Here is a 25,981-nt window from a genome sequence, read left to right as displayed (position 1 = left end):
TAAAACAACCTTTGAAATTAAGCCTGACCGTGCAATGTAGAAAGGGACCCGTAAATACACATTCAACATAGAAAGCCCTGAACATACATGCAGGGGGTGAAAAATAGTGTATGCAAGACAAAAATAAGTTGAGGCGACTTTTTTGGGGCTGGGCTCATATTTCTTGTTTAAGAGCTGTGACAAAGAAGGGTAACGTGTTGTATTGTCTTTCTTTGGAATGAGTATATCCTATGGCCCTGTGCAGCTGTTCTCGTGCACTCGTGATTGCGATCATGTGTATATTTCCACACTCACGTTGCATAGATTCAAAGTTTTCAAAGCCGTGATGAGAACAGTTTTTCATCGAAAGGCTTTACGTGTTTGCTTATAGAAAAACACGAGTGGAATTGAGTGGGCTTTGCAGTCGAGGGCCCGTTGACCTCGGTTAGTGTCTTCATTTGCACAGTGTGTTCTCCCAAACTCAAACGTGTGCTAATGTCTTACTAAGTCTGTTTCAGTGCTGTATACTCAGTGCTTTTGCACGAGCAGAGTGCGTTTGATGTGTGGTATAGTCCTAACTGAATATTCCTCGCTGAGCCTTTTAACAGTGGGGACCGAGCCCTGTGTGCGCGTCGTGCTTGTTGTGTGTCCCGCCTGCTGTTCGTGTGCAGGCTTTGCTTTTGTATATCCGGCTGCAGTCCCCCACGCCCTCCTTGTTTGCTCTTATCACGGACCTGCTGATGGACTCTCAATAGGCGCACAACCTGTTACCTGGTTTCCCCAAACAAACTGCTGCCAGGTGAGAACGAAAGTCCTGCCCCCTCCCGAGACAGGGTATGAAGGGGGTGGAGAGAGAAAGAGGAGACCTCACTGTCCCTGTACAACCGGCTCTTCGCTCCGGGGGTTTACCAACTGTTTCTGAGCACTCTCATGTGTGCCTGGCAGTATACTGGGCCATTGGACTTTCTCTCAGATTTCACCAGGAATCAGAGCCACCGGCAGCCGTTGAGCTGTGTTCAGACGTACATTGATGCCAACATATGTCTACACCTGTGGAGGAAACTAGCACCCTTGAGACAAGCGGCTGTGCCCTGCGGAGGTGACCGAGACTGACTGTGAAAAAGGCTTTAATGGAGGCTGTGTCTGGCTGAAGACAAGATACGGCTAACCTAGCGCTCTGGGGCGGAGACTAGAAGTGAAAAAAGCTGTGCCTAGCGCAGGTGGCTGGGGCTAGCCTGTAAGCGTAGGATGTTACAGCTAACCCTGCTGACAGAAGGGGCTGTGGCCAGTGGAAGTAGCTGTGGCTAACTCTGCTAGCCGAAGAAGCAAAGACCGTGCCTTACTCGCCAGGCAGGGATTTGTCATCAAAGCGTCTGCCTGCTTGTGGGTACCAAGTACACGAGGCCCGGTGCCATGGCGGCGAGGACTGGGGCCACCGCAGCAGCTCCACCGATGCAGAGGACGCGGCTAAAGTTGGAGGAAAAAGTGCTAGATTTCGAGTTTGAGGTGGTGAACGTGCAGTTTAATCAACTGGGGTGCTACATGCTGCAGCTGACGGTTGAGAACCCCCTGTTGGAGGGCTCTGGAGCCGGGGTGCAGCTCAGGATCAATGATGGAGACATGCTGTACACCAGCACAGGGGCGACGGAGGACATTGAGCAGAAGGACCTCAACGACATCTACGCCTACGAAAGGAGGAGGTTTAACTTCACCTTGCCCCAAGGTAAGTGCCTTTTGGAAATGGCTGTGCTCCATTTTACCCCAATGTTTCTAGTAGCATCTGACATCTCCCTTCAGCTTCTGTGTAACCCATTCTACTACGGGGAAATGTCTGAAATGTGTGCCCCACCAAAAAAATGGATTTGTGAACAAGAAACAAAATTTACCTGGAAGACACAAGGGTGTTTATTATATATTACACATCACTAATTCAGTCACTAGGGGCCAGATGTATCAAAGGGTTTTACCCATTTTGTGTCTATGGGAAAATGTGTTCGTACATATGGCCCTAGGTGCGGTCAGCAATGAGACGTGGCTTAATGCATAACTCTGATCATATTTTAGTTCTCTAGAAAATGTGCTTTTCCCCTTCACTCCTGTTTAGATGCACTTAGCCAATGAAAATATAGTGTAAGCCATACATACGGGTGTCTAAAGCTAGATAATGACAAGGAGAAAGGATCTGGAGTGACATCTGTGACTTTTTTACTATTGGTAGGCAGTGTGACTGTCTCATATGTTGATTGAGGTTGTCATGCATCTTGATGTGAATACTATGGTTTGCATTTCTCTCAATGTGTTTATCAATTATGATTAGAGACACACATAGACTTTACAATCCTAGGTATTTTTTCTTACTGTAAATCTGTGGCTAGGCCAATAGTGAAAGGAGTGAGCTTAGTAAATGCGTCCATATGAAATTAACCCCCTGAAGAAATGTATGTTAACTAAATCAGTCATCCTTTCAGTCCACTGAGAACTAGGAATGATGGAGTCCAACGGTGAGAGCTACTCTTGTTTGATGTCATCAGGATGGTGCCATGAGATGCATATAAAGCAACCGTTGGTTTCCATCATTCTGAAGTCTGCGCACCAAATTATGCAAATTGGGTACTAGTAACAGCTATTATTTAAAGCTCTTATGAAGCTCAATAGGAAAGTACGTTATTGTAACCATTAGTTCTGAAGAGATATTTTGTAGTTGATCCCAGGAAATATTTTCAGTAGTAAAGAGAAAGCAAGTGTGTTTTTATCTGGTACATGGACTAAATATTTCTCTCTCCAAGTAATTGAACATAATTCTGCCACTGTAGGTGCCCTTGTTTTATCTTGTAAAAGTATCTTACTTAAGTTTGGGCAGACGAGGAAGACAAGCCTCATTCCAGGTATAGAGGAATGTCTTAATGTAGCAGAATTATAATTTCTGAGGAAATTTTAAGCATTCTCATATGTTAGACTTCATTTAAGGCCCATTGCAATATTACCCTGGTCAATATTTCCATGTTATATGGCAGTAACACCCAAGAGAACCAGAAAAAAGGAGACGTGAATACTTTTATACAAACACAACACAAAGAAACGTGGTGCAATACAAGTGCTGGTGAACAAGTCTGCAGTAAGCATGCTAACTCTCTTTTCACATGTAGGCATGTAAGCGCCCATTGAAGTACCAACACACATGAACACTAGAAGAAATCATATGTGCCAGACCCAGGGGACTGGAATCATGGGCAAGTGAATCCTGCCTTGGTCACTGTTGTAGCTACTTCATGTCCTTACCTCATGTCATAGTCACACCTCTTTTACCACACTTTTAGCCACATATGTGATTGCGCGCGAATGATGCTGTATAAATACAGTGGTATGCTCACTCTTCTTGGTTGCAGGAACAGTGCTCACACAGTGACAGTTCCACTTGTTAGGAGCTCTTTATTGCAAATGAGATCCACACAGAGCTGCACACACCACACAATTCCTCCACTGACTCCTCTGCAGCTGACACTATGTCAAGGTGTCCTTCCTGGGCAATAGAAACGAGGTAGTTCTGTAGGCTCTGTTGGAGGGATCAGTTCATATAGAGTTCTGTATAATCATTGAGGTGCTTTAGCAGAGCTGGCTGAGATGACATTGTTGTTAAATGCTAAGAGGTCCAACAGGATTGGGCAGAGGTGAAATGGCAGAGCTCTACATTGCTCAATTCTACAGCAAATACAGATCAAGTCTGGAAGACACTGGCAAACATGCCTGTAGATTCTAGGGCCTGACTGGAAAGAGCTGCTGCAGGTTTGCTTTAAAGCCCACCTGAGCCCAGCTGTGGACCAGAAGAGCCTAATGTTCAGGTTGAAGAGACTTTGGCAGAGCTCCCTATGGTTTCTAGTACCTGATCATAAAGAGATGGTGCAGTCAGCTTTAGAAATCATCTCTCCCGGAGGTGGACTAGAAGAAGATTCGGTCAGGGTAGATTGTCTTCGGCAGAGCTCTTTATGGTTTCTTGTACCTAATTAGAAAGAGGTGCTGCAGGTCAGCTTTAAGTGCAGCTTTCCCCAGAGGTGGACTAGACGATGATAATGCCAGGGTAGATTGTCTTTGGCAGAGCTCGTTATGGTTTCTTGTACTTAATTAGAGAGAGATACCACAGGTCAGCTTTAAAGTGCAGCTTTCCCCAAAGGTGGACTAGAAGCTGGTAAGGGCCAGGCTAGATTGTCGTTAGCGGAGATCTTTATGGTTTTTAGTAGTTGATTACAAAGATATACTGCAATTGAGCTACAATTGAGCTATACGGTGCATCTGCTCACCAGGTTTGATTAGCACAAGCTGTTGAAAGCCAAGTTAGAGAGACCATAGCAGAGCTGGACATGGACTCTGCTATCCGATTAGAAAGGGTGATACACTGAAACTGGTTCCAGGATGCTTGTTTTCAGTCCAGGGAGGACCTGGCTTGGCAGTTCGGGCTGGACTATCCTCATGATTTGCACATGGCTGGGTCCAAAGAACAAGTTATTTACCTTCGGTAACACTTTTTCTGGTGGATACAATAGCTACCTGTGGATTCCTCACCTTATGAATTCACCCTTGAGCCAGCATCCGACGGAAAATCTTCTTCCCAGCTCTCCACGTCGACGAGGATGTCACAATTGCATGGCTCCACGTGACTCCGTCTGACATCACCGTGCCAATAAGAGGTCCTCGCCAGCGTGCTGACATCAGTTTCACCCATATTTCACGTGCCTTTGAGGCGAACAGGTGAGAACCGACTCCACAATAACTCCTATAAATACGTATATACATAAAACCTTAATGATGCAACATAATCATAACCATCATTTATATATACAGGAAAAATATCAATATATACATACAGCTATACAACCACATATCCTAGTGCAAGCAGACAGGCAATGGGGAGGCGGGTGGGACTGTGAGGAATCCACAGGTAGCTATTGTATCCACCAGAAAAGGCGTTAGCGAAGGTAAGTAACTTGTTCTTCTGATGGATACAACTACCTGTGGATTCCTCACCTTATGAATAGAGTCCCAAAGCAGTACCGCACTCGGAGGTGGTTGCCTGCCTGATTACACCAAGAAATCCTGCAACACAGATCGTGCAAAATGGCCGTCCCTCCGAACCTCAGAGTCCAAGCAAGACCTCTAATGTGTGGAGGGACGCCCAAGTTGCTGCCTTGCAAATATCCACCACCGGAACCCCCCTGCAAGGGCAGAAGTAGCAGACTTAGCCCTGGTGGAGTGGGCTCTGATACCCTCAGGGGGAACCTTTTTCGCCAACGAGTAGCAGATCTTGATACAAAGGACACCCACCTGGAGATTGTTCCTTTATGGACTACTCTGCCCTTCCTCCATCCAATATACCCCACGAACATCTGGTCTTCCAGGCGAAAGTCCTTCATCCTTTCAATGTAAAAACTAAGACCCCTTTTAGGGTCCAGGCTGTGAAGCCTTTCTTCCTCTTTCGAGGGGTGAGGAGGAGGGTAGAAAGATGGAAGGGTAATAGTCTGCCCTATATGAAAAGGAGTGACAACTTTTGGCAGGAAAGCCGTCCTGGTTTTCAACACCACTTTATCTGGGAAAAACAAGGTAAAGGGAGGTTTAACAGAAAGAGCTTGAAGCTCAATAACCCGCCTAGCCGAGGTTATGGCAACGAGAAAAACTGTTTTAAGAAATAAAAACCTTAAGGGGCAAGAGTGCATGGGCTCAAAAGGTGACCCCATTAAAAAGGTTAAAACAAGATTTAGGTCCCACTGAGGCACATGAAAAGGAGTGGGAGGAAACTTATTAAGTAAACCCATAAGAAACCTAACCACAATAGGTGATTTCAACAATGAGGGCTGATCCGGGAGACAAAGAAAGGCTGACAGAGCAGCTAAATAACCCTTAAGCATAGCCACTGCACAACTTCTTTGCTAAGTCCAAAGCAAATAATAAAATATCAGAAAGGTGGGCCTTCAAAGGATCAATTTGCTTTTCTCCACACCATGCCACGAATTTTGCCCACCTGCCGGCATAAACTGTCTTGGTGGAGTATCACCTGGCCGATAAAATAACATCCACTACATCTGGTGGGAGAGAAAAGGAACTCCGGTTGCCCCGTTCAATCTCCAGGCATGAAGGTGCAGGCTCTGGATGTGGGGGTGTAGAACCTGCCCCTGTGACTGCGAGACGAGGTCTGCCCTGAAAGGGAGACAGAGCGGAGGGCACAGCGAGATTTGGAGAAGGTGCGTGTACCACACCCTTCTTGGCCAATCCGGGGCTATTAAAATAACCTGAGCCCGATCTTGGCGAATCTTCCTCAGAACCCGAGGAATCAAGGGTATGGGGGAAACGCGTAAAGCAACTGGTTACACCAAGAGATCTGAAACGCATCCCCCAAAGCTCCTTGCACCGGATACTGGAGGCTGCAGAATGACATGCAGTGCGTGTTCTCCTGAGTGGCAAACAGATCTATCACCGGAGAACCCCACATCTGAAAGATGTGTTGAACCAGATCCGGAAGGAGACGCCACTCGTGATCGGCAGAAAAATGCCAACTGAGAGTGTCCGCATGTACGTTGAGCATTCCGGCCAGATGATTCGCTGTCAAGCAAATCCGATGGTCCCAAAGGCAGGACTAGAGATGCAGGGCTTCTTTGCAGAGAAGATATGACCCTACTCCTCCCTGCTTGTTTATATACCACATTGTGGTAGTGTTGTCTGTCAGGACCTGAACTGACTGACCGCGAATGGACGGGAGGAAGGCTTTGAGAGCCAAACGTATCGCCCTCAATTCTAACAGATTTATAGGAAAAGTCTGTTCCAGTGGAGAGCAACGACCCTTGATCTCCAGGTCTCCCAGAGGAGCTCCCCACCCTCAAGTGGAAGTATCCATCATGACCGTGGCCACCGGAGGTGGCAGTGAAAACGGCCTTCCTTGAGAAAGATTGCCGTCCACAGCCCACCATCATAACTCCGCTGCAGCGTCTCTGGAGATCATTATCAACTCCTCGAGATCCCCTTTGTGTTGAAACCACTGCCTGCAGAGACACCACTGGAGAGCCCTCATATGAAAACGTGCATGAGTGACCAACAGAATGCAAGAAGCGAACAGACCGAGCAGACGTAAGACCTTGAGGACTGGAACAACCGCTCCATTTTGAAACATTGGAATCAACGCCTGAATGTTCTGGATTCGCTGAGGCGGAGGATAGGCTCGATTCAATGTTGTATCCAGTACTGCCCCTATGAACAGGAGGCATTGAGATCCAGGTGAGATTTTGGTACATTTATCGAAAAACCCAGCCTGAACAACAACTGAGTTGTCATCTGCAAGTGACGCAACACAAGCTCTGGAGACTTGGCTTTGATCAACCAATCATTCAGGTAAGGGAATACTGATATCCCCTTACTTCTGAGACTTGCTGCTTCCACTGCCATCACCTTTGTGAAGACTCGAGGTGCTGAAGTAAGACCAAACGGAAGGATCGCAAACTGGTAGTGTTGCGACCCCACCACAAACTGGAGATACTTCCTGTGTGACTTGAGTATAGGGATATGAAACTTTGCATCCTGCAAGTCAACAGACACCACCAAATCCTCCTTGTTCAATGCCAGAAGTACCTGTGCTAGAGTCAGCATCTTGAATTTTTCCTGTTTGAGGAACCAATTCAAAATCCTCAGGTCTAGGATTGGTCTCAAACGACCGTCCTTCTTGGGGATCAGGAAGTATCTTGAATAACAACCCTGACCCCTTTCCTGCTCTGTAACCAACTCCACCGCACCTTTTGACAATAGGGTCTGAACCTCCTGCTGTAACAACAGGAGATGGTCTTCTGAACAAAACAAGGGACGGGGAGGGATGGGAGGAGGAAACTCCTGAAAAGGGAGAGCATATCCTTTTCTCACAATGGTTAGGACCCATGAGTCTGATGTAACTAACTCCCACTCGTGGAGAAAAAGACATAATCTTCCCCCTACAGAGAAGTATGGTCGATAAAGGGGAGAAAAATAGGGCTGCTTCTCTTGCTGTTCTTCTCCAGAGGAAGAGGGTGATGCAGGGTGCTGCTGGGTGGCCCCTCTTGCCCTAACCCTCCCCCGCCCTCTAAAGGATTGATATGGGAGGCAGGTAGGCTGCTGGACAGAGGACTGGTCTCTCTCTCGATAAACGGCTCCAAGCCCAAACCCCCTGAACCTCCGAAACGACCTAAAAGGGGTAGCAGAGGAGGCTTGCAATCCCAAGGTCTTCGCCGTGGCCCGGCTATCTTTAAAGCGCTCTAGGGCAGAGTCCGCTTTATCTCCAAACAGCTTTTCCCCATCAAAGGGCAAATCCAACAAAGTGGTCTGTACATCTGAAGAAAACCCAGAGGACCTCAACCAAGCGTGCCTCCTGGTAGCAATAGATGTACCCATTGCCCTGGCCACAGAGTCCGTAGAGTCCAGGCCAGACTGGATTATTTGTTTTGCCATAGCCTACGTATCAGTTAGGAGTTCACCAAATGGTCTCTGTACAACCTGCAGCAGGTCTGGAACAATGGCCTTCGCGGAGTCCATGAGGGCGTGGACATATCTCCACAGCACACAGGTAGCGTTTGCAGCCTTGAGAGCCATGCTGCAAGACGAGAAAGTCTTCTTTGTGGTTTGCTCCATCCGCTTGGATTCCCTGCCTGATGGAATCACAAGGAAGGAGCCTGGAGCAGACCTCAGTCGAGCCTCCAACCTCAGCGTCGATATAGAATTTGCCGACGTCGAAGACACCAGCTTCAATACCTGACGTGGAGCAGGAGAGGAAGGTTGACTCCCTGTCGAATCCATCACTCGGATCCGGCGCCAGCACGGATCCTTATGGTGCCGTGGATGCTCATGGCTCCACCATCGGTGCCGGCTGACGGGGTGATAAAATTGGTGCCATAGATCTGGACGGCGATGTCATGGGATCCACAGGGCCTCGAGGCGATGTTATCGGTGCCGGTCCGGTACCCTCAGCCGGATAGAATGGCATAAACAGCACCGCCTTGTACGGAGCAGGGGGGGCCCAACGAAAATGCCAATGGACTCGTGGGACCAGCAGGTGCACCAGCTGGAGCCATCGCATTGAACATAGAGAACATGGCATTCAAAATTGCTGCTGGATCCGCTCCCGGAGCCAGGAAGGCAGGATAGCGCTGGTCTCCCTGTTGCACCTGTGCTTGCTGAACATCGGACTCCTGAGCAGCAGGTGAAAATCAAGGACTGTCCGGAGGTGCCACAACCTCAAAGACAGACGGCGCCAGAGAAGCCTCAGGGTCCTGGGGTTGAGGAGTCACTGTCGGACTCACCTCCCAAGTCGCTCAGCGCCGACAAGATGGAGACCTCAATCTTGATCGTCTCAGAGCCGAACGACGCAGAGAGTCATGACGGCGCTGTTTGTTATGCTTCTTCGAAGAAGCATGGGAAGAGGATTTACAATGGCTCATATGTCCCTTCTTTGCCTTTGCCAAAAAGAGTTTGGCCTCCCTTTCCTTTAACGCCTTTGTATTCATGCTCTGGCAAGACACACACTCCTCGACGTCATGCTCAGAGCTAAGGTACCAAAGACAATCGTCATGAGGGTCAATGACCGACGTGCGAACCCGCACTCTCTGCATGGCTTGAAACCGGACTTCATATGGGGAGACATTGTAACTAAAAAGTCAGATAGCAACAAGATGAAACCCTCCAACAGGAGCCAGAGCTAGGAGAAAACTGTTAGCATCGAAGGCACCGAAAAAAGGGAACTGACGTCAGCACGCCGGTGAGGACCTCTTATTGGCACAGTGGCGTCAGGCGGAGTCGCGTGGAGCCGTGCAATTGTGACATCCTCGTCGACGTGGAGAGCTGGGAAGAAGATTTTCCGGTGGATGCTGGCGCAAGGGTGAATTCATAAGGTGAGGAATCCACAGGTAGTTGTATCCATCAGAACTGGGATGTCATGGTGGGCAAAAAATGATGGATTAAACCCAGATCTTTGTTACTGGGGGTGAATGTTTGCATTGTTCAGCATTCCGCCAATCATCTGTTCCTTTTGCCCCAGATTTGATTAGCATAAGCTATTGAAGGCCAAGTTAGAGATACCATAGCGGAGCTGGGCATGGACTCTACTCTACTATCCGATTAGAAAGATACTGTTGATCAGTAATGATAAGTCTTGGCAGAGTACTGCATGTCTCTTTTGCAAGACATTGGCAGATCTTTGCGTGCCCAAACATTTGACAAAATCGATTGCATCACAAAGATACATTGAAAGATTTGTGTAGGCTTCTCTGGTCTGGAATAAGCTAAGTCTGCCTCCAGTTACTACTCAGAAGCACTGGTCTCTCAGAGCACAGACGTTATTGAAAGGAGGGGATCATGTGACACTCTTCCACAAAAACAACTCTTGTGCTTAGCTACCCTGGGGAGGCTTCTTTGCCTTACAGCCAGCATCAGACGGCATCCTACAACTGTGACAGATTCATGGCTAGTACACATTTACTGTTAGCTGAGTTCTATGCGCTTCCCAGGGAGTATGTAATTTAACATAATGAGCATGCATGTTTTACTCTCCATGCCTATTCTCAACTGTCATACAATTAGTATCAATATATGCGAACCCCAAAACACTCTTTCCTATCGCCTCCTATAGGCTCAAATATTTTTCACTGTTCCTTTTTATTTTTTATATTTGTTTACATTTAATTCGTTATTTTGTGCACTTGAGTTTTGTACTCTACTATTTCTAGCCATTTTCTGTGGGAGATCATGCATCTTGGTGTGCTAGTTGTGTTTAAATCAAGTGACTACCATTTTAGTATTTGTTTTCAGCATTCATGTTTCAAGAATTTCCGTGAAATGTCCTCACATCTTCTAATTCTTCTTTCCATCTCCGACGTTTACACGGTAGACTTATTTGCTTTGACTTTCAGTTAGGATTTCCCTCCTCTAGATCTCTTCACTTAAAAGGCTGCATTCTTGTAACTTTGTAGTTTCTTTTAAAGATCCTAGAATATCATTTGAATTTCACTCACAGTTTCTTGTGTATTCAAGTTTCTGCAAGATGTTGCTCCAAATTCCCCATTTGAGATCATCTTATAAACATATATTATATCAGCACATTTTAACATATGGTTTGCTGTTGTACCTCTGCCTTTACATTAAAAATAGGACTGAGTGAACTAGTAAGTAAGTTAAACCCTTAGTTTATCTTTCTTTATTAAAAGAATGTAATTGAACATTGCATGATTAAACCGGTGCTGATCATTAATATGCTGTGATTTTTCCTTTAATCAACTTAAAGCCATACACAAGCTTGCGCTGTGATACAGGTATGATACATTCCGCTTTATAAAAGTACATGTTTACCATCTGCCGTGATCTATCACTTTGGTCTGTTATGATAGCCCACTTGTAATCCAGCATGGACATTTAAAAGCAAAGCTCTGACTTCATTGCTTTTGATATTCAGTTTCAGCCAGTGTCCAGGCTTTATAGCATTACGTCTTAGCCATCTTCCTTTTTTTTTTTTTTTTTTAATCTATTTATTGAATTTTTTATATATAGTACAGCTATTACAAGCATGACCGTATTAACGCTTCAAGTTACAGTGTTTATATTGGGCGCAACCATCTCCCAATTCAGTTTACCAACAGATAAATTGTATATTCAAACTCAAAATAATTATGAGTTAGTATTTCACTCTTGACTGCGTTAAGAGGAGAAAATAGAGAGAAGAGGAAGAAAGAGTAATAAAGGGAGAGGAAGGCACCTTGGGGAAGTATATGGAGTTTTATTAGTCGCTAGAGTGAGAGTTAGAGCGGGGGGAGGATCAGCCTGGGGGGTAAACAAATTAAATTCTTGATCTTATATTGTGATGGGGGAAAGCAGTGTGAGGTATGTGAAACCTGTGTATCTCCACCTGTTGCTGTTGGTTTGGTTGCCCAAGTTTTGCATTTCTGCGTATCTTCGGCGACTGGGTGAGTCATTCTGCTGGCATCGCGATATTGTTAGCCTATACGGGAGACAAACATATGTTCTGGTTCGAAGCCGTGCGTGTGGTTTAGGGTGGGCTGGTGTCATCTTTCTATTTCAGCTGTTCTGTGAGGGATTCCCATATTTCTATTCCTTTGATCACCACTCCCCTATCGTATAATGTGTGTAGTGCTTGCGTCTCCGCTGTGGCCCATCACAGTAAGTCTGATGTCCAGTGGCGTAAGCTAGGGGCGCTTGGTGATTTCCACTGTGTTGCAATAAGTTGTTTAAATATAATGAACGCTAAGTCTGCACATCTATGTTTTTGTTTGTCTTTGCTGAGTCTTTTGCGTATACCCAGGATGTAGGATTCGGGGGTGGGTGACAGAGGTATCCCAGTCCAACTCGCGGTTTGTTTAGTTATGTTTTGCCATATTTGGGACAGCGGTGTGCAGTCCCATGTCATGTGATAAAAATCGGCTGACGGGCAACCGCATCTTGGACAGTCGTGTCCAGTTTCCGGGAGCATGTGTTGTATCCTGGCTGGTGTTAAATATGTTTGGTGTAGATAATTGAGTTGCGTGTATCGGAAGCAAGCATTGTGTGATATCTCACGTGTGGTTGCGAGTGCCATAGACCGTGGTTGCGAGTGCCATAGACCATGCTTGCTCACTTATGGTTGTATGCAATGCCTTTTCCCATTTAGCCTTTGCCTGTGGTTGTGCTACTTCAGGGTTGGGTTGTAAAATCTTATCAGGAAATATCTGATTGTGTTCCCGAGCCCTGAAGTAGTTCATGTGAGACCGGCGACATTTGTGGTTCTTTGTTACTATTTTTCCATGCGTTACGTATCAACCATTGTAGCGCTCCATATACAATGAATTCGCCGCGGCCCAGACTGTGTGCTTCTGCTAACGTCTCGTATGAGAGGAGCTGTCCCTCAGAGAAGAGGTCTACCACTGTTTGGATCCCTTTTGTGATCCAGGGCGGCAGGTCTAATCTTCCGCATAGTTTGTCTGCTTCCGGTATGGTCTGTAGTGGTATTTTGGGTGAATATAGTGGGGTGCTTACTTTTGTATCTACATACCGGCGCCAAGAACGTTCGGCTGTTTTTATCAAGATGTTATTGTGTTGTGGGGTTATCTCGCCACCAAGAAGCCATTTCAGTACATCTGAATGCCCTATGCTTGTGCTCAAAGTGCTATTCTCTGGGCCAAGTGGATCTTTCAGCCAGAACATGACCCAGTGTATTTGCACCGCTGCGTAGTATATTTCAAACTGTGGTGTACCCATCCCTCCCCTCTCCAGAGGGAGGTAGGTTTTGGCCAGGGCCACTCGATGGCGTTTTCCACCCCATATCAGGTCGGTCAGTATTCTTGTTAAGTGTGTGAAGAAAGATTTTGGTAGAACGAGTGGTAGTGCGGTAAAATAATATAGCATTCGAGGAAGGACTATCATGTTGGCCACCGCCACTCTGCCCATGGATGAGAGTGGCAGGGAGCACCAAAAGGGCAGTGAACTTTTAATGGATCTTATCGCCCGTTCTAGATTCCCTTCTTTTAAGTCTGTTCCATCATGATATATGTGCATACCTAAGTATTTGAAAGTGGTGTTTCTCCACTGTAGGCCATGTGTGGAATTTGTGTTGTCTTGTGAGTCCAATGGTGGTCGCATTGGGAATAAGCATAATTTTGCCCAATTCACATGAAGCCCAGACAGCTCCCCAAAAGAGTTTAATAATTGTAGTAGATCTGGCAGGGATTCGGGGTGGTTACAAATAAATATTAATGCGTCGTCCGCGTACAGGGAGACGATGTGATGGCTGTTACCATCTGGGATACCCCAGTATGTTGCCTCGTTACGCAATCTGGCTGCGAGAGGTTCTATTGCCAGTGCAAAAAGGAGTGGCGATAATGGGCATCCCTGTTGGGTACCTCGCCCTATCGTGAACTCCTCGGATATAGTCACTCATGTCTTGACTCGTGCCTTTGGATCAGCATACAGGGTGGATATCCAGTGCATGAATACCCTGCCAAATCCCATTTCCTTTAGTGTGGCCATCAAAAATGGCCATCCCAATGTGTCAAACGCTTTCCCGACATCTAGGGACACCGCTGCACTGGAGTTGTCCGTGCTTGGGGTCTCGGCTATTAAACGCAACAGGTTTCTGATATTGATAAAGGTGTTACGTCCTGGTATAAATCCGTATTGGTCTGGGTGAATCAGGGTGGATATTATTGGGAGGAGGCGGTTCACCAGCACCTTCCCTAATATTTTACAATCTGTGTTTAATAATGATAACTGTATCATAGCTAGATAAGGAGCTAGTGTATGGGCTGCAAAAGTTTGTTAGTACTCGATTGGGAGCCCATCTTTCCCTGGTGCATTATTGTGGGCTAGCTGTTGTAGGGCTTGCTTTATTTCGTCTATATCTATAGGTTTGTCCAACTCTAATATTTGGTCTGTTGTTAAACGAGACAGTGGAGAAAGCTTGAAAAAGTCTTTTAGCTGTTCGGGCGATGGGGAAGGGCCTGCCTTGTACAGGTTATCGTAATAGTGTCTAAAGGTGTCATTGATCTCTGCATGTGTATTGACTGTTTTACCTGTATAGAGGCGAATGGCATTTATGGGAGCGTGTTTGTGTTCTCCTTTCACTAGCCAAACTAACATTCTACTGGATCGGTCCCTTTCCATGTGTAATTGCTTCGTGTAGTGGTGGTAATCGAATTTCCTCAGGCGAGACTCAATTTCGTTCCATTGTTTTTGCAAGTTACAGACGTCACTACTAGTATCGTCATGTAGCGCTGCGTTACATTCTGCTAAGCGTTTACTCCTCTCTATGTCACGTAATCCTGTTGTCGGTGTGCGCTTAATTACGCTTGCTATTGTCATGCACATGCCTCTCGTTACTACCTTATCTCCATCCCACTCGGTAGCACGCATTGCCGTTGACCCTGTGTTTATTTTGAAGTAGGATTCAATACTTTCTGCTATTTCTTTACGGAAGGGGAGATCCTGTAGCAGTGTGGGCTGTAAATGCCATGTGGGGATGCATGCGTGTTGTCTGCCCAGGGGGCAATGATCTGATAAGGTCTTAGCCATATAGGAGGCGTTACGGAATATATGTGTAATCGTGTCCGTACTCCATATTAAGTCAATGCACGTGTGTAATAAATGTACTGGGGAATAGAATGAGTGCTCTCTAATTGTGGGATGTAGGTCCCTCCATACATCGTGTAGTCTCCTCTCCGGGATCCAGGAACTTAATGTCCGAGATATTCTCTTGCTACATGTATTCTCCAGTGGTGGATGGGATCTATCTAATGACACATCTGGACCACTATTAAAGTCCCCGCCCCATATTATGGGTGTTGACAGGGCGTGTGATAGCAATTTAGATGTGGCTTTATAGAAGTCACCTTGGCCCGTGTTGGGTGCGTAAATGCCGGCTATAGCTAATTGTCTGCCATCTAGTTTGCCGTTCAGGTAGACGTGCCTGCCGTCCGTGTCTATGTGTGTGTTAGTGACTAGGAATGGGACCCCAGGAGCAATCCAAATTAGAACCCCTTTTGCATAGGTAGACATTTTGGTGCCATATATTAACCCAGACCACTTTTTGTTGATAGTGTGTAGCTTGTATGCGGATAAGTGTGTTTCCTGAAGTATGGCGATATGTATATTATGTCTTTTGAGATATGCATATATATTGCCGCTTTTATTTATGTTCCCCATTCCGCTTACATTCCATGTTATTATATTATAAGACGTCATTGTGTTTTGTTATTATGTATTGAGTGGGGTGCCCTTTGAGTATAATTTCAGCGTGTCCCGACAACCATCCCCTCGGGTTCCCCATCGTCACCACCCAACAGGAGCGGCTGAATCTATGATGTGGCGGTGACAGAATTAGGCAAAAGAAGAAAGAAAGAAAAAGAAAGAAAGGGAAAACAATTTGCTAATATTAAAATTAACCGGGCACAACTGGTGCCAACCTGAGTGGTATTTTGATTGATGTCCATGCGGTAACACATTTGGGTTAGGGGGGGATGGGGTGAAGGCAGAGGCGGCTCACAAGATTGGCCCATACGGATGTCTGCATTTCCTTTACGCACTTTCCTATTTCTGGGGTGAAGTTACGCTGTTTGCAGTGTGTGAATGTCGTAGTGTCACCGTTGGGCATGACGTCCGACAGAGCCGGAGGGTGCATGCAAATCGACCAATGTGTGTGATCACAATTATTATTGGCCCGGGTAAGTTTAAAGTGGCATTTGTTGATAGTCCCACAATGCAGCATTCAGGGAGTCTGTGTTCTTTTAGAGGTTGCTTTCGTCTTCTCTAGAGGTCATCAGGAGTGTGCAGCATGAGCGTCGGGCCTGAGATCATAGGCGATGATGGGGGACTGCCGCAGCTACCCAGTGATTCTGAGCCTGTCATACTGGTATCATTGTGAATTGTTGTGCGTAGAGCTGAGAACATATTAGTGTCTTTTATGGCTTGCATTTGTGCGGCCTCTGCTTGTAATTTAGATGGGCGCGATACAGATCCCAAGCCTGTTTTTCTCTTCCTGCGGGGACGTTGGGTCTGCCAGTCTTTTTGCTCAACCTGTTCTGTGACGGGGTCCACGAATACTTTTGCATGCAGCCATGTCCACACGTCCTCCGAGGTCGGGAAGATGTGGGTCCTATCGCAGTCTACCACAAGTAATCTGGCTGGAAACATGAGGGAGTAAGGTATGCTTTTGTCTTGAAGTATTTGTTTGGCTTTGGTGAATGTGGTGCATTTACGTTGTACTTCCAGTGTGTATTCCGGATAGGCTGTTATTTTCGCGTTCTCCATGGTCATAGGACCCGAGGTCCGGAATTCCCTTAGGATTTGGTCTCTGTCTTTGTAATTCAGAAAACGCGCTATCAGTGGTCGGGAGGGGAGCTCCCGGTTGCGGTGGGCCTCCCGGTTTCCCGTGAGCCCATTCCACCGACAGCAGAGATGAAGCGTTTTGTATTAGCACGGATTCCTTTAGCCAACGTTCTAGGAATGTTTCTGCTTCTGGTAATTCGATTCGTTCTGGGAACCCTAAGAATCTGATGTTGTTTCGACGCGAGCGGCCCTCTGCATCCTCAGTCCGTTTTTGCAACATTATTATCTCAGTTTCTTGACGCTGGAGTTGGGCTTTGAGGTTCTTGACGTCGGGGTGAATCGTTTCGATAGTCGCCTCATTAATGGTTACCCTATCCGCCAACTTGCGGTGTTCTGTTCTGATGATATTGACTTCCATTGTCACCGAATCTATTTTTGCTTCCAGTGAAGTTTTGGTGTCCAGTACAGCTTGCAAGACTTTGTCAAATTTTATAGAATGGGTAGCCAGGGTTTCAGTTACTTTGCGTAGGACGACAACCGTGGCGTCCATGTTTGACTCTGGTGGCGGGATCTTGGTCCCTGTTTCAGTTTGTCCTCTCGGGGGCTTTGGTTTAACCATGGTTTACCTGTGTCCTACTTCTCCCCCCCCACCCTTTACCTCTTTGTTTGCATCTGTCCAGTGGAGCGGGTTATATTGCTGTGCGTAGTGTGCAAAGCTTGTAGGTGAGTAATACATTTCTTTCCACTCACTTAGCCTGGCCTCTGTGTGCTATTGTAGGGTATACATGCCTCAATAGTATTTGGCGTTGCTCGCATTCGGCTCCGCGTGCAGTGGGCGCCCAGTAAAGGTCGTTCCAAAGTGCCAGCGAAGACCAAACCCGTCCAGATTGGCACATATGGTTAGCTAGTGTTTAGGTTTCCATAGTTTGTTTTTCTCTGGGGGCGCCACGCTGCAGTTAGGGTGTTTCCTGGCTTTGTGTCTCCTCAGGCTTCTGCGTAATTATCTTTTGCTATGTGCTTTATGTTCGTAGCCCTGGCTCAATGCTTCCACACACTCCGCTTGCGTACTGCGGTGTCCCAGCTACCTTCACGACGAGGTATGGGCCCTTCTACTCTGAGCCCGTGCTGTTAAAAACGGTTTGTGGGCTCTGGGTGATTTTTATTGGGAGTGGGCCCCACTGTGTTTCCATGAGACCGGGCTCGACAGCCTGCGATCGCCTGCGATCGCCTGCGATCGCCTGCGATCGCCTGCTCCCTGCGGCAGCTGCCTCAAAGAGGGGATCTCTGCGGCCCACAACTCCCGCTGCGGCGATCCTCCTCACCTCTTCCAGGCTGCGGACTTTGCCGCGCCTCTGCGCGGCCGGTCCCGGTATCCTCCGTAGTCTTGTCTCTCCCCGCAATGGCTTTTTTATGGGGGATTTGCCCGTGGCCCAACACTCCCACCGTGGCGATCCTCCTTACTTCCTCTTCTGGGTCGCGCTCCAGTGGTAACGGGCCTGATAGTGTCCGCGATCTCTCGCTCCTCTCAGCGACGCTCGCGGCCAACCGCTCCTGGCGAGGCGCCCCTCCTCAGCCTTTCAGGGCCCGGCCAGGCTCGATGTAGGGGTGCGCTCCTCTTACCGGAGCACTCATGGAGGGGACTCGACCACGGGCACCGCGGCACACGAGTCCTCTTCAGGCAGTGGTTCGTGCAAGCCGTTTAATCCCTCTGTGACGCAGTCTTAGCCCCGTATCCACTCTGCTTCGCGGTCGAGCCGCTTCGTTGGTGGTCCGCAAGCGGTGCCGATATTTTTATTGTAGCTTTATTGGAGCATCGTTGTTCCTGTTTTCAGGAGGGCAATTGTTCCAGATTCTTTGAGCGTAAGGAACCGGAGAAATGCAGGATTATTGCGGGCCGTGAGCGGAGCTCCTCTTTAGGCGTCCGCTCTCGTAGCCATCTTGGACATGCCCCTGTCTTAGCCATCTTCCTTAAGTGCATTTGTACAGTATCCTGTAGCAATTTTGTGTAGCTACAGCAATGTTAGTCTGTAGTTTAGTTTAGTTTCTTCCCATGGGTTAATGATACCAGTCTTCTCTTCCATGCTGTCATGTAGGGCAGAAAACAGAAATTTTTATTCAATATTCTTTTAAAGCACCTGGACCATGTGGTGTTCGGGACTCACACTTGACTCTTGACTAATACATAAGGCAGGAGCTGGACGTTCAAAATGCTAAGAAGCAAGAATAGAAACAAGGCAGGATTTGTTTGGAGTTTTTTTAAAAACCTCTAATATGTGATGTGTTTTGAGATGCTTCTTGAATCTGGTGAGGGAGGGTAGTGGCCTTAATTCCAGTGGCAGAGAACCTAAAGCTGTAACAGCCACAATGCCAAAGGACTGTTTCACCACAGAGAAGGGTTTGAATTTCTTAGTTTGAAAAGTAGTATGTCACAGATTTTGAGTCCTCTCAAACCACTAAAGATGAAAAGCAGATATGCCAGGTAGGGATGGCTGTTATTGTATATAGCCTCATAAGCAAGACAGCAGAGTTTTAATTGGGTTAATGCCATGATGGGGAGCCAGAGGAGTCACACAGGAGTTTTGCCATTACATAATTATGGTAGTGACAAGAATTTACACTAAGTGCAGCACTACTTTTACGTAAGGCATAGGATGCTTGAGGAGACTTCAGCCAGAATGAGGTTTCCAATATCTTGTCTAGATATTATCAAAGAATGGACAGTTAGTTTTAGTTTTTGAAGGGGAATAAGGTGACAGATTTTTTTCAGTGGTTGAGATGGAAGGTTGCAGCTTTAGCAACCTTTCTTGAGCTCAGAAGGCAAGCTTTCAACTTTTTAGCACTCAGCAAGCCCATTTCTTTCTGTTTTGCTCCTCATCTTTGGGTCTGAGGAGAGACCACCATATTTTAAGATGAATCTCAATTGAGTTCGTATTTATTTGATGCACGAGCAGGCACCATTTAATGATTAATGGTCCACAATAAAGAATCAGAGAAATGGGTGCTCAGCTAATTATACCAGCAAATGCTCCTTCATCGCTCCTTGTTCAACTGTCCATACAAACTTTGTAGTGTTGTTACCAGAGTCTTTGAGATGGGATATACAGCACTTGCTGCATCTACGGAGGTGAAAGACTTTATTACTTTTTTAATGGACTATGAATTTGACTGCATTTACCATGACGCTGTGGGGTCATACTTTGTTACTGGAGTGTAGGCAGTGTACTCCCTCTCTTTGAAACTGTATTATTGACGACTCCCTTGAGCCATGGCTGATGAGCCTTGGGAGGCACCTGTGCGTCATGAGTGGAACTTAAACCTGAGAAGACATTTGGCGGCATTTCAAGCAAGCCCCTATACCATGCTGCTCCTTGCTGATGACGGGCTTAACCCAGAAACACGTGTAAAAAAATCAGGGATATACAGCACTTGCTTCACCTACGGAGGTGAAAGACTTTATTACTTTTTGAATGGACTACGAATTCAGACTGCATTCACCATGAGGCTTTGGGATCATACTTTGTTGCTGGAGTGTAGGCAGTGTGCTCCCTCTCTTTGAAAAAGTCTTTGAGATGTTTTTACTTAACAATTTTCTAAGACAATACGATTTCATACAGTAGTGTTTGGTACAATGTAACACCGTTGTTAATATAACACATTAATTAGAATTGCTGAACTTTAGCTATGTGTTGGTGCATGATCCTCGGAGAAAGGAGCAGGAAAGAGTTCCACCAAAACAAATGACTGTGATTTTTTTTTTAAAAGTGGTAAATGGTGCACCTTGCTACACTTCAAAGTCAAATGCATCTCTCTGTTTTTAAAGCACTAATTTGGATTCCAGAGCTGGGTCTGGCAATTCCTTGCTTCGTGAGTTAAGTGTTAATTTAGGTGTGCAGGGAAAACAGTTGTGTCCATTGTCTAGCGAATGGATAGTTTTTGAGAGATTAGAAATTATTTTAATGTTAGTACAGCGGAATCCCCATAATAAGGCACAAGATGTTTCAAGGCTGTTTGTTGGGTAAACCTTGAACTGCGGTTAAGAAATTTAAGTGCCGGGGAGCAGACCAGGCTAGGGATATGAACTCTTCCCCCTGACTGCAGCAATGAAAAAAAGGTACAAACCAGATTTCAATTGATCAGAATATTCTGAAACCAGGGTGATCTCTATTGGCAATCCCTCCAAATCCCCAGGTCAGGCGTTAAAGCTACAACAATTCTAAAGGTCCTTGAGGGCACACACAAGGATTAATAGAGGGCTGACTAGGTGATTGATGAAGTGAGCTCACCTACAGATGCTCAGTGAAACAACTCTTTCTCTTGACCCCCAGAGGATACAGACCATGGTCTGATGGGAAACTCTGGTAATTGGCTGATGGAGGCGGCCATGTCTTTCACCAGGCACAGTCACACAGTGGCTTCTACAGGACTCGTCTTTTTGAAAAGTGCAATTCAGAGCCTTCCTCTCAGTGAACAGTTACTCCGTGCCCAGGATAGTTACAGCAGTATTTCCTCTTTAAATGAAGGTAGTCACCAGCAGAGTGTTAGTTTTTTATTTCAGTCTTCTCAGCTACATTTGTGTACAGTTCAGCCTTGAATGTGTACAGGCTTCCAGGGCCAAGATGAACCTGACATTACACTGTACAACCTCACAAAAATCCAGCCACTGTTTTGGGTTATCACATGAATGTAGAGTTCAATGTTCTCCACCGCGTGCTCAGTCATGCAAGCAGACAGACCTGTAACTTAACCACATACAAAAGCACGAACATCCACTCTCTGTACAGGCCCTACACAGTTTTGGTAAACGGACCCTAGTTCCATGAAATAAGGTGGACCTTTAACATGGAGGTGACAAGAAGCATCTCCATCTGAAGGGTGCAGGTAAAAAGATCTTCTTCTTCAATTTCAATCATGCTCCCATAACTTTCCGTTTTACAGAGCTAGGTTTGGAAGTGCAGTATCAACTCTTTGAAAAGTGGTGCACAGCTTTGCGGTCCCCAGTTATTTATTGGGGCGAACCCTTAGTGGGTTTGGATGATTATTAAGCTCTATGGGAAAACACTGCAGAAATTACAGTGATGAAGAATAATCAGTGTTGGATTGGCCTTTCGGGTAGTCTGTCACTGCTAGATAGGCCAACTTGAAAGGGTCAGTGTGTGCGCTGTTTGTTTTTGCTTCTGTCACAGCCCATGGCACCCAAATAAGAATAGCCCACCCATTGGCTGGCTGGCTCATAAGGCAGTACAGACTAACTGAAAGGTCACCCAGACACTGAAAATACCCCAACAGTAGGCCATTTAATTGGAATAAGTACAGTTTAAATCATTTAAAAGGGCTCCATTGCAGCTATGGTAATTCCAGACCAAGTGTATGTCAAACGTCCTACATTTAAAGGTGCTCCATGTTGTATTTTAGGATCAACCACCTTTCCTTACTTATCCATCTCGATTTCCACTTGATACTCTGGACAGAGCATCCTATGAGTCCAAAGAGTGAAAAAAATGAATGTCTTCGGAGCAGGCCTGGCCTTAATCCTTCAGTTAGCCGTATTGGAATAGGACTCTTGTTCTATTTTGTTGCTTTTCATTCATATTGTGCAACCTCAGATGCAATTCTTGGACTGGTGCATGGTAAAAGGAAGGCAATTGCTAAGAATGTTTTTCTTAATCAAGAATGAAAGTCAGGGGTTCTAAGATAGTTAGGTTAGTGATCCGGTGGTGTAAGGCCCTTGAACTACTGGGCTGCTTCTGAAAAACCAAAGTCTTTGTGTTCTGTTGGGAGTATGGTTGCAAAGCTGACACTTAAAGGATTTAGAATAAGGTTACTACCAGGATTGGAGCCTGTGGCTTAATTTGACTAAGTACAGGGAAAACTCATCCAAACCAGATGCAGGAAGGACTGACTGATTGATAACTCTATTTTGAACCTGTGGGTGGTGGCACAAAGCTATTCTTAGGTTGGTGGAGTGATTTGTCTGGTTAATTCCTATAATGAATGGCACACCTCCAATTTAACACGTTACGCAACCCAACACAGTTGTCATTCAACTTGTTCGAATTACAATCAATCAGTTTTCAACTATAAGAGAAATTCTGTGTTGCCTTTCAATGGCCAGGGCAGGAAGCAAGCTACACTGAATGAGTCAGCATGTGTTTATCATTCGCTGACAAATGATGGTTCAGCTTGAGTACACCCTTCGTCAACACCTGCGGGTAACCCACTCAACTTAGATCATCATGGAGATCGGGCATTGCAATTATTTCCCATAAATGTGGAATTCCCAGTACGTGTGATTCATAAGCTGGCTTAATTAAATGGTTTAGTGAGGTCCTTGATTTGGCCACAACCTGGTCCCAACAGCCTGATGGAACACTGCGAAGATGATCAAACTTCACTATCTAGAGGATTTTTTTTTTTAACAATGTTTCCTTAGTTGGACCTGCCAAAGGATCATTAATGGCGGACTTGCATTATGGAAGGTGCAAGCCTGACCTAATTTCCACCGTTGCTTGCTGGTTGGCAGAACACTGTGTGACTTCAGGGTGCTTGGTCAATGACTGCGCACATACCAGGCTCCTTACCCAGAGGGCCCATCAACACCTGAGGAACAGGGCTTCACTTCCCCTCAAGGTGCTGAAGGCCCAGGCTTGGCAGAGCAGTATGCCAGCACAGGAGCACAGTGAGGGCTCTAACCACTGAGTCTGGATACGGGGAGGCCTGATGTCACAGAAATCCCTACTGAGCAAAATCCATGCTCACAGAACACAATCCTGAGGAAACTAATCATAGTGCATTCAGAGCTGGGCTCTAGGGGCCCTACCACCTGGATTTTCTGCACCCACACCTGACATGTTCATGTTTTCAGCAACTGAGCAGTGCCCACACTGGCCAGGTAGGCAGCCACAATTTAAAGGATATGTGGACTTGAGGGAACCACCGCTGGGTGGTCCAGGAGAGGGTGCATTGGTACAGCCCTGGGTAATACATGCCCCAGCCAGATGCCCCTTACAACCAGGGGCTCATCCAACTCCTTATACTTCCCTAGGACCTCAGGTTAGATTCATTGCTTTGCTGAACTTAAGTATGTCAGTATTTAAAACTAAACCAGGATTTCGTCAGTCACAGCGAGGAAAGCCCAAGGACCTCATTTACAAGGCCCTTGTGCCACCGCAGCATCACTTTTAGCGATGCTCCGGTGGCGCTGTCCTTGCTCCATCTTCAAGTTGGCCTTATGCCACTTTATGTGGCTTAACACAGCCTTGTAAATATAGGCCATCGACACAGTTTTCTGTGGCAAAAGGGGCATGCAATGGGTGTTGCTGTGGATGTACCCACACAATACATATTGCTTTTTGATGCTGCCCCAGATTTACAAGAAATTGTAAACTTGAGGCAGAGCTAACAACTAATGCCAGAGTGGCGCAACATAGAGAAATACTTTTATTTCTCCTCGTTTTTTTGCTTTTTCCATGTGTGTTGCATTCTGCAGCACAGATAGAAGGAGCAAATCACCATTAATGATTCTTTATGTGTATCCCTTCCCGCACATTAACAATCACCCCTGCAATGCAGGCACCCATGCGCCATAGCACAAGGGAAAGCGCAGGGATGCACTGTATTCTTGTGTTTTTTGTGCCATTTCCTACTAAAGGAGGCCCCAACTGCCATATCCCCACCGTATGTGGCCACGGGAAATGTTGACAATAGAACACTGACTTTTTGGCTGTGATCAGTAGAACCAGGTCCATCAGATTGAAGATCACCCCATGGGGAGTGTTAACCTGGTATCAGGCCCCTTTACACTAAGACCAGGTTGCTGTGATGTGCTTATAGACCCATATTGTGAGGAGTGATCTGTCAACATTCCACTGATGAAATACAGTGTTGGAATGTTGACAGAGGCATTCCATCCAGCATTTGGGAATTAACGAGGCTCAGACAGGCTGGCGATGATTGTAAGGGCTAGCGATGGTTAAAGAAATATACAAATAAATGCCACTTTTTCTTACCATTTATCACCTCTGGAGTATGACACACAGCCTACTCAGACTGGGTTGCTTGGGAATGCAGCCAAAAGCAGTGGTAAATTCCATCCAAGGATAAATATGGCCATGAGATTGATAGCCAGCAAGTACTGTAAGAGAAAGTTGAAGAAACAAATCTTGAAGAGAGATTTTAAGACAATGTGAAACCACAACATTGCTGGAAGGTAGGTTCTCCAGTAGGGCAAATCCCCTCTGAGTGCAGGAATGGGCGATGGGGCCTCCTGCTTCCAGCATGAATGATAGCTGAAGTGTACTGTTTCCAGTGACCCGAGTACACTCAGGCCCATGCTTGCAGTGCATCAGGGGTCTGTGGTGATGTTTAACCAGAAGACCTATTTTGAAACATAGAGCAACGAGTGTGGGAGGGTTGATTTAAACTCTGTGGTAAAGGCTAGCATACCGCAGCCTTGCGACAAGTGCCCCCCTGGCCTGTATCGCCGGTTCTGTCAGGAAAGTGAAGTATGAGCAGGAGCATGATAGGGGCAAAAAGATGGTGCACTGTGCCTTGGCATGTCAAATGTAGAGCAAACTTTATTGGAGATTCATACTGGCACTTGAAAGTCAGTTGTCCAACTGGGTACAGGAGTGAAAGACTATTCAAACCATTTTGAAACTGTTTCCCACCAAATTTTCTCTGAGGATAACTTGTGCTTGAAAGCCCCAATGTTATCTGGAAAAGCAAATGGTTGGAGGTCTGGGACTGAAATGACCTCAAATTATTCTTAAATATTAAATGTGTAAGAAGCCTAGTTTGGTGGCATGCAGTTGGGCAGTGAATATGAGCCTCTAGTGGGTTACTTTTGATAAGCAAAACTGGTGCTGCAGGTTGAACTGAATGTCAGATTTAAAAAAACAACACTCAGTCCCCACAACTTGTGTAGGTTGATATATAGAGCAGTTCAAGTCTGCTAAGGGGCATATATTAACTTAACTGCCAAATCAACCAGCGATGAAAATGGTTGATGCTGGAGAATCGGGCACATACCTGGTTGTCACCTGCACTGAAAGCCATTGGGGTTTAGCCACAACAAGTATGAGGACTAGGGATTGAGCATGAAAGCCAATTGTCGAGGCCCAGATGGAGCCACTGCAGGTGCAGATCTTGGGGGGGATAGCAAATATTCACATGGGAACAAGGCCGAAGTAGTGAATGCTTC

At 46.2% G+C, this 25,981-nt stretch overlaps 1 protein-coding gene across 3 annotated transcripts in view; it reads left to right on the top strand.

The window, feature by feature from the left end:
- Window positions 1-1,267: 1,267 nt before the first annotated feature.
- CCDC33 (coiled-coil domain containing 33) overlaps window positions 1,268-25,981 on the top strand; it is an 808,167-nt gene continuing 783,453 nt past the window's right edge. For all 3 annotated transcript variants that reach the window (XM_069222214.1, XM_069222216.1, XM_069222217.1), the window contains exon 1: window positions 1,268-1,702. In XM_069222214.1, coding sequence (XP_069078315.1) covers window positions 1,393-1,702 — 310 coding nt within the window. In that variant the 5' untranslated portion in view covers window positions 1,268-1,392. The remainder of the gene's footprint in view (window positions 1,703-25,981) is intronic.

The sequence above is a fragment of the Pleurodeles waltl genome, chromosome 3_1 (assembly GCF_031143425.1).
Source record: "Pleurodeles waltl isolate 20211129_DDA chromosome 3_1, aPleWal1.hap1.20221129, whole genome shotgun sequence".
NCBI classification, from domain to species: domain Eukaryota; kingdom Metazoa; phylum Chordata; class Amphibia; order Caudata; family Salamandridae; genus Pleurodeles; species Pleurodeles waltl.
This window is presented reverse-complemented; position numbering and strand designations above follow the sequence as displayed.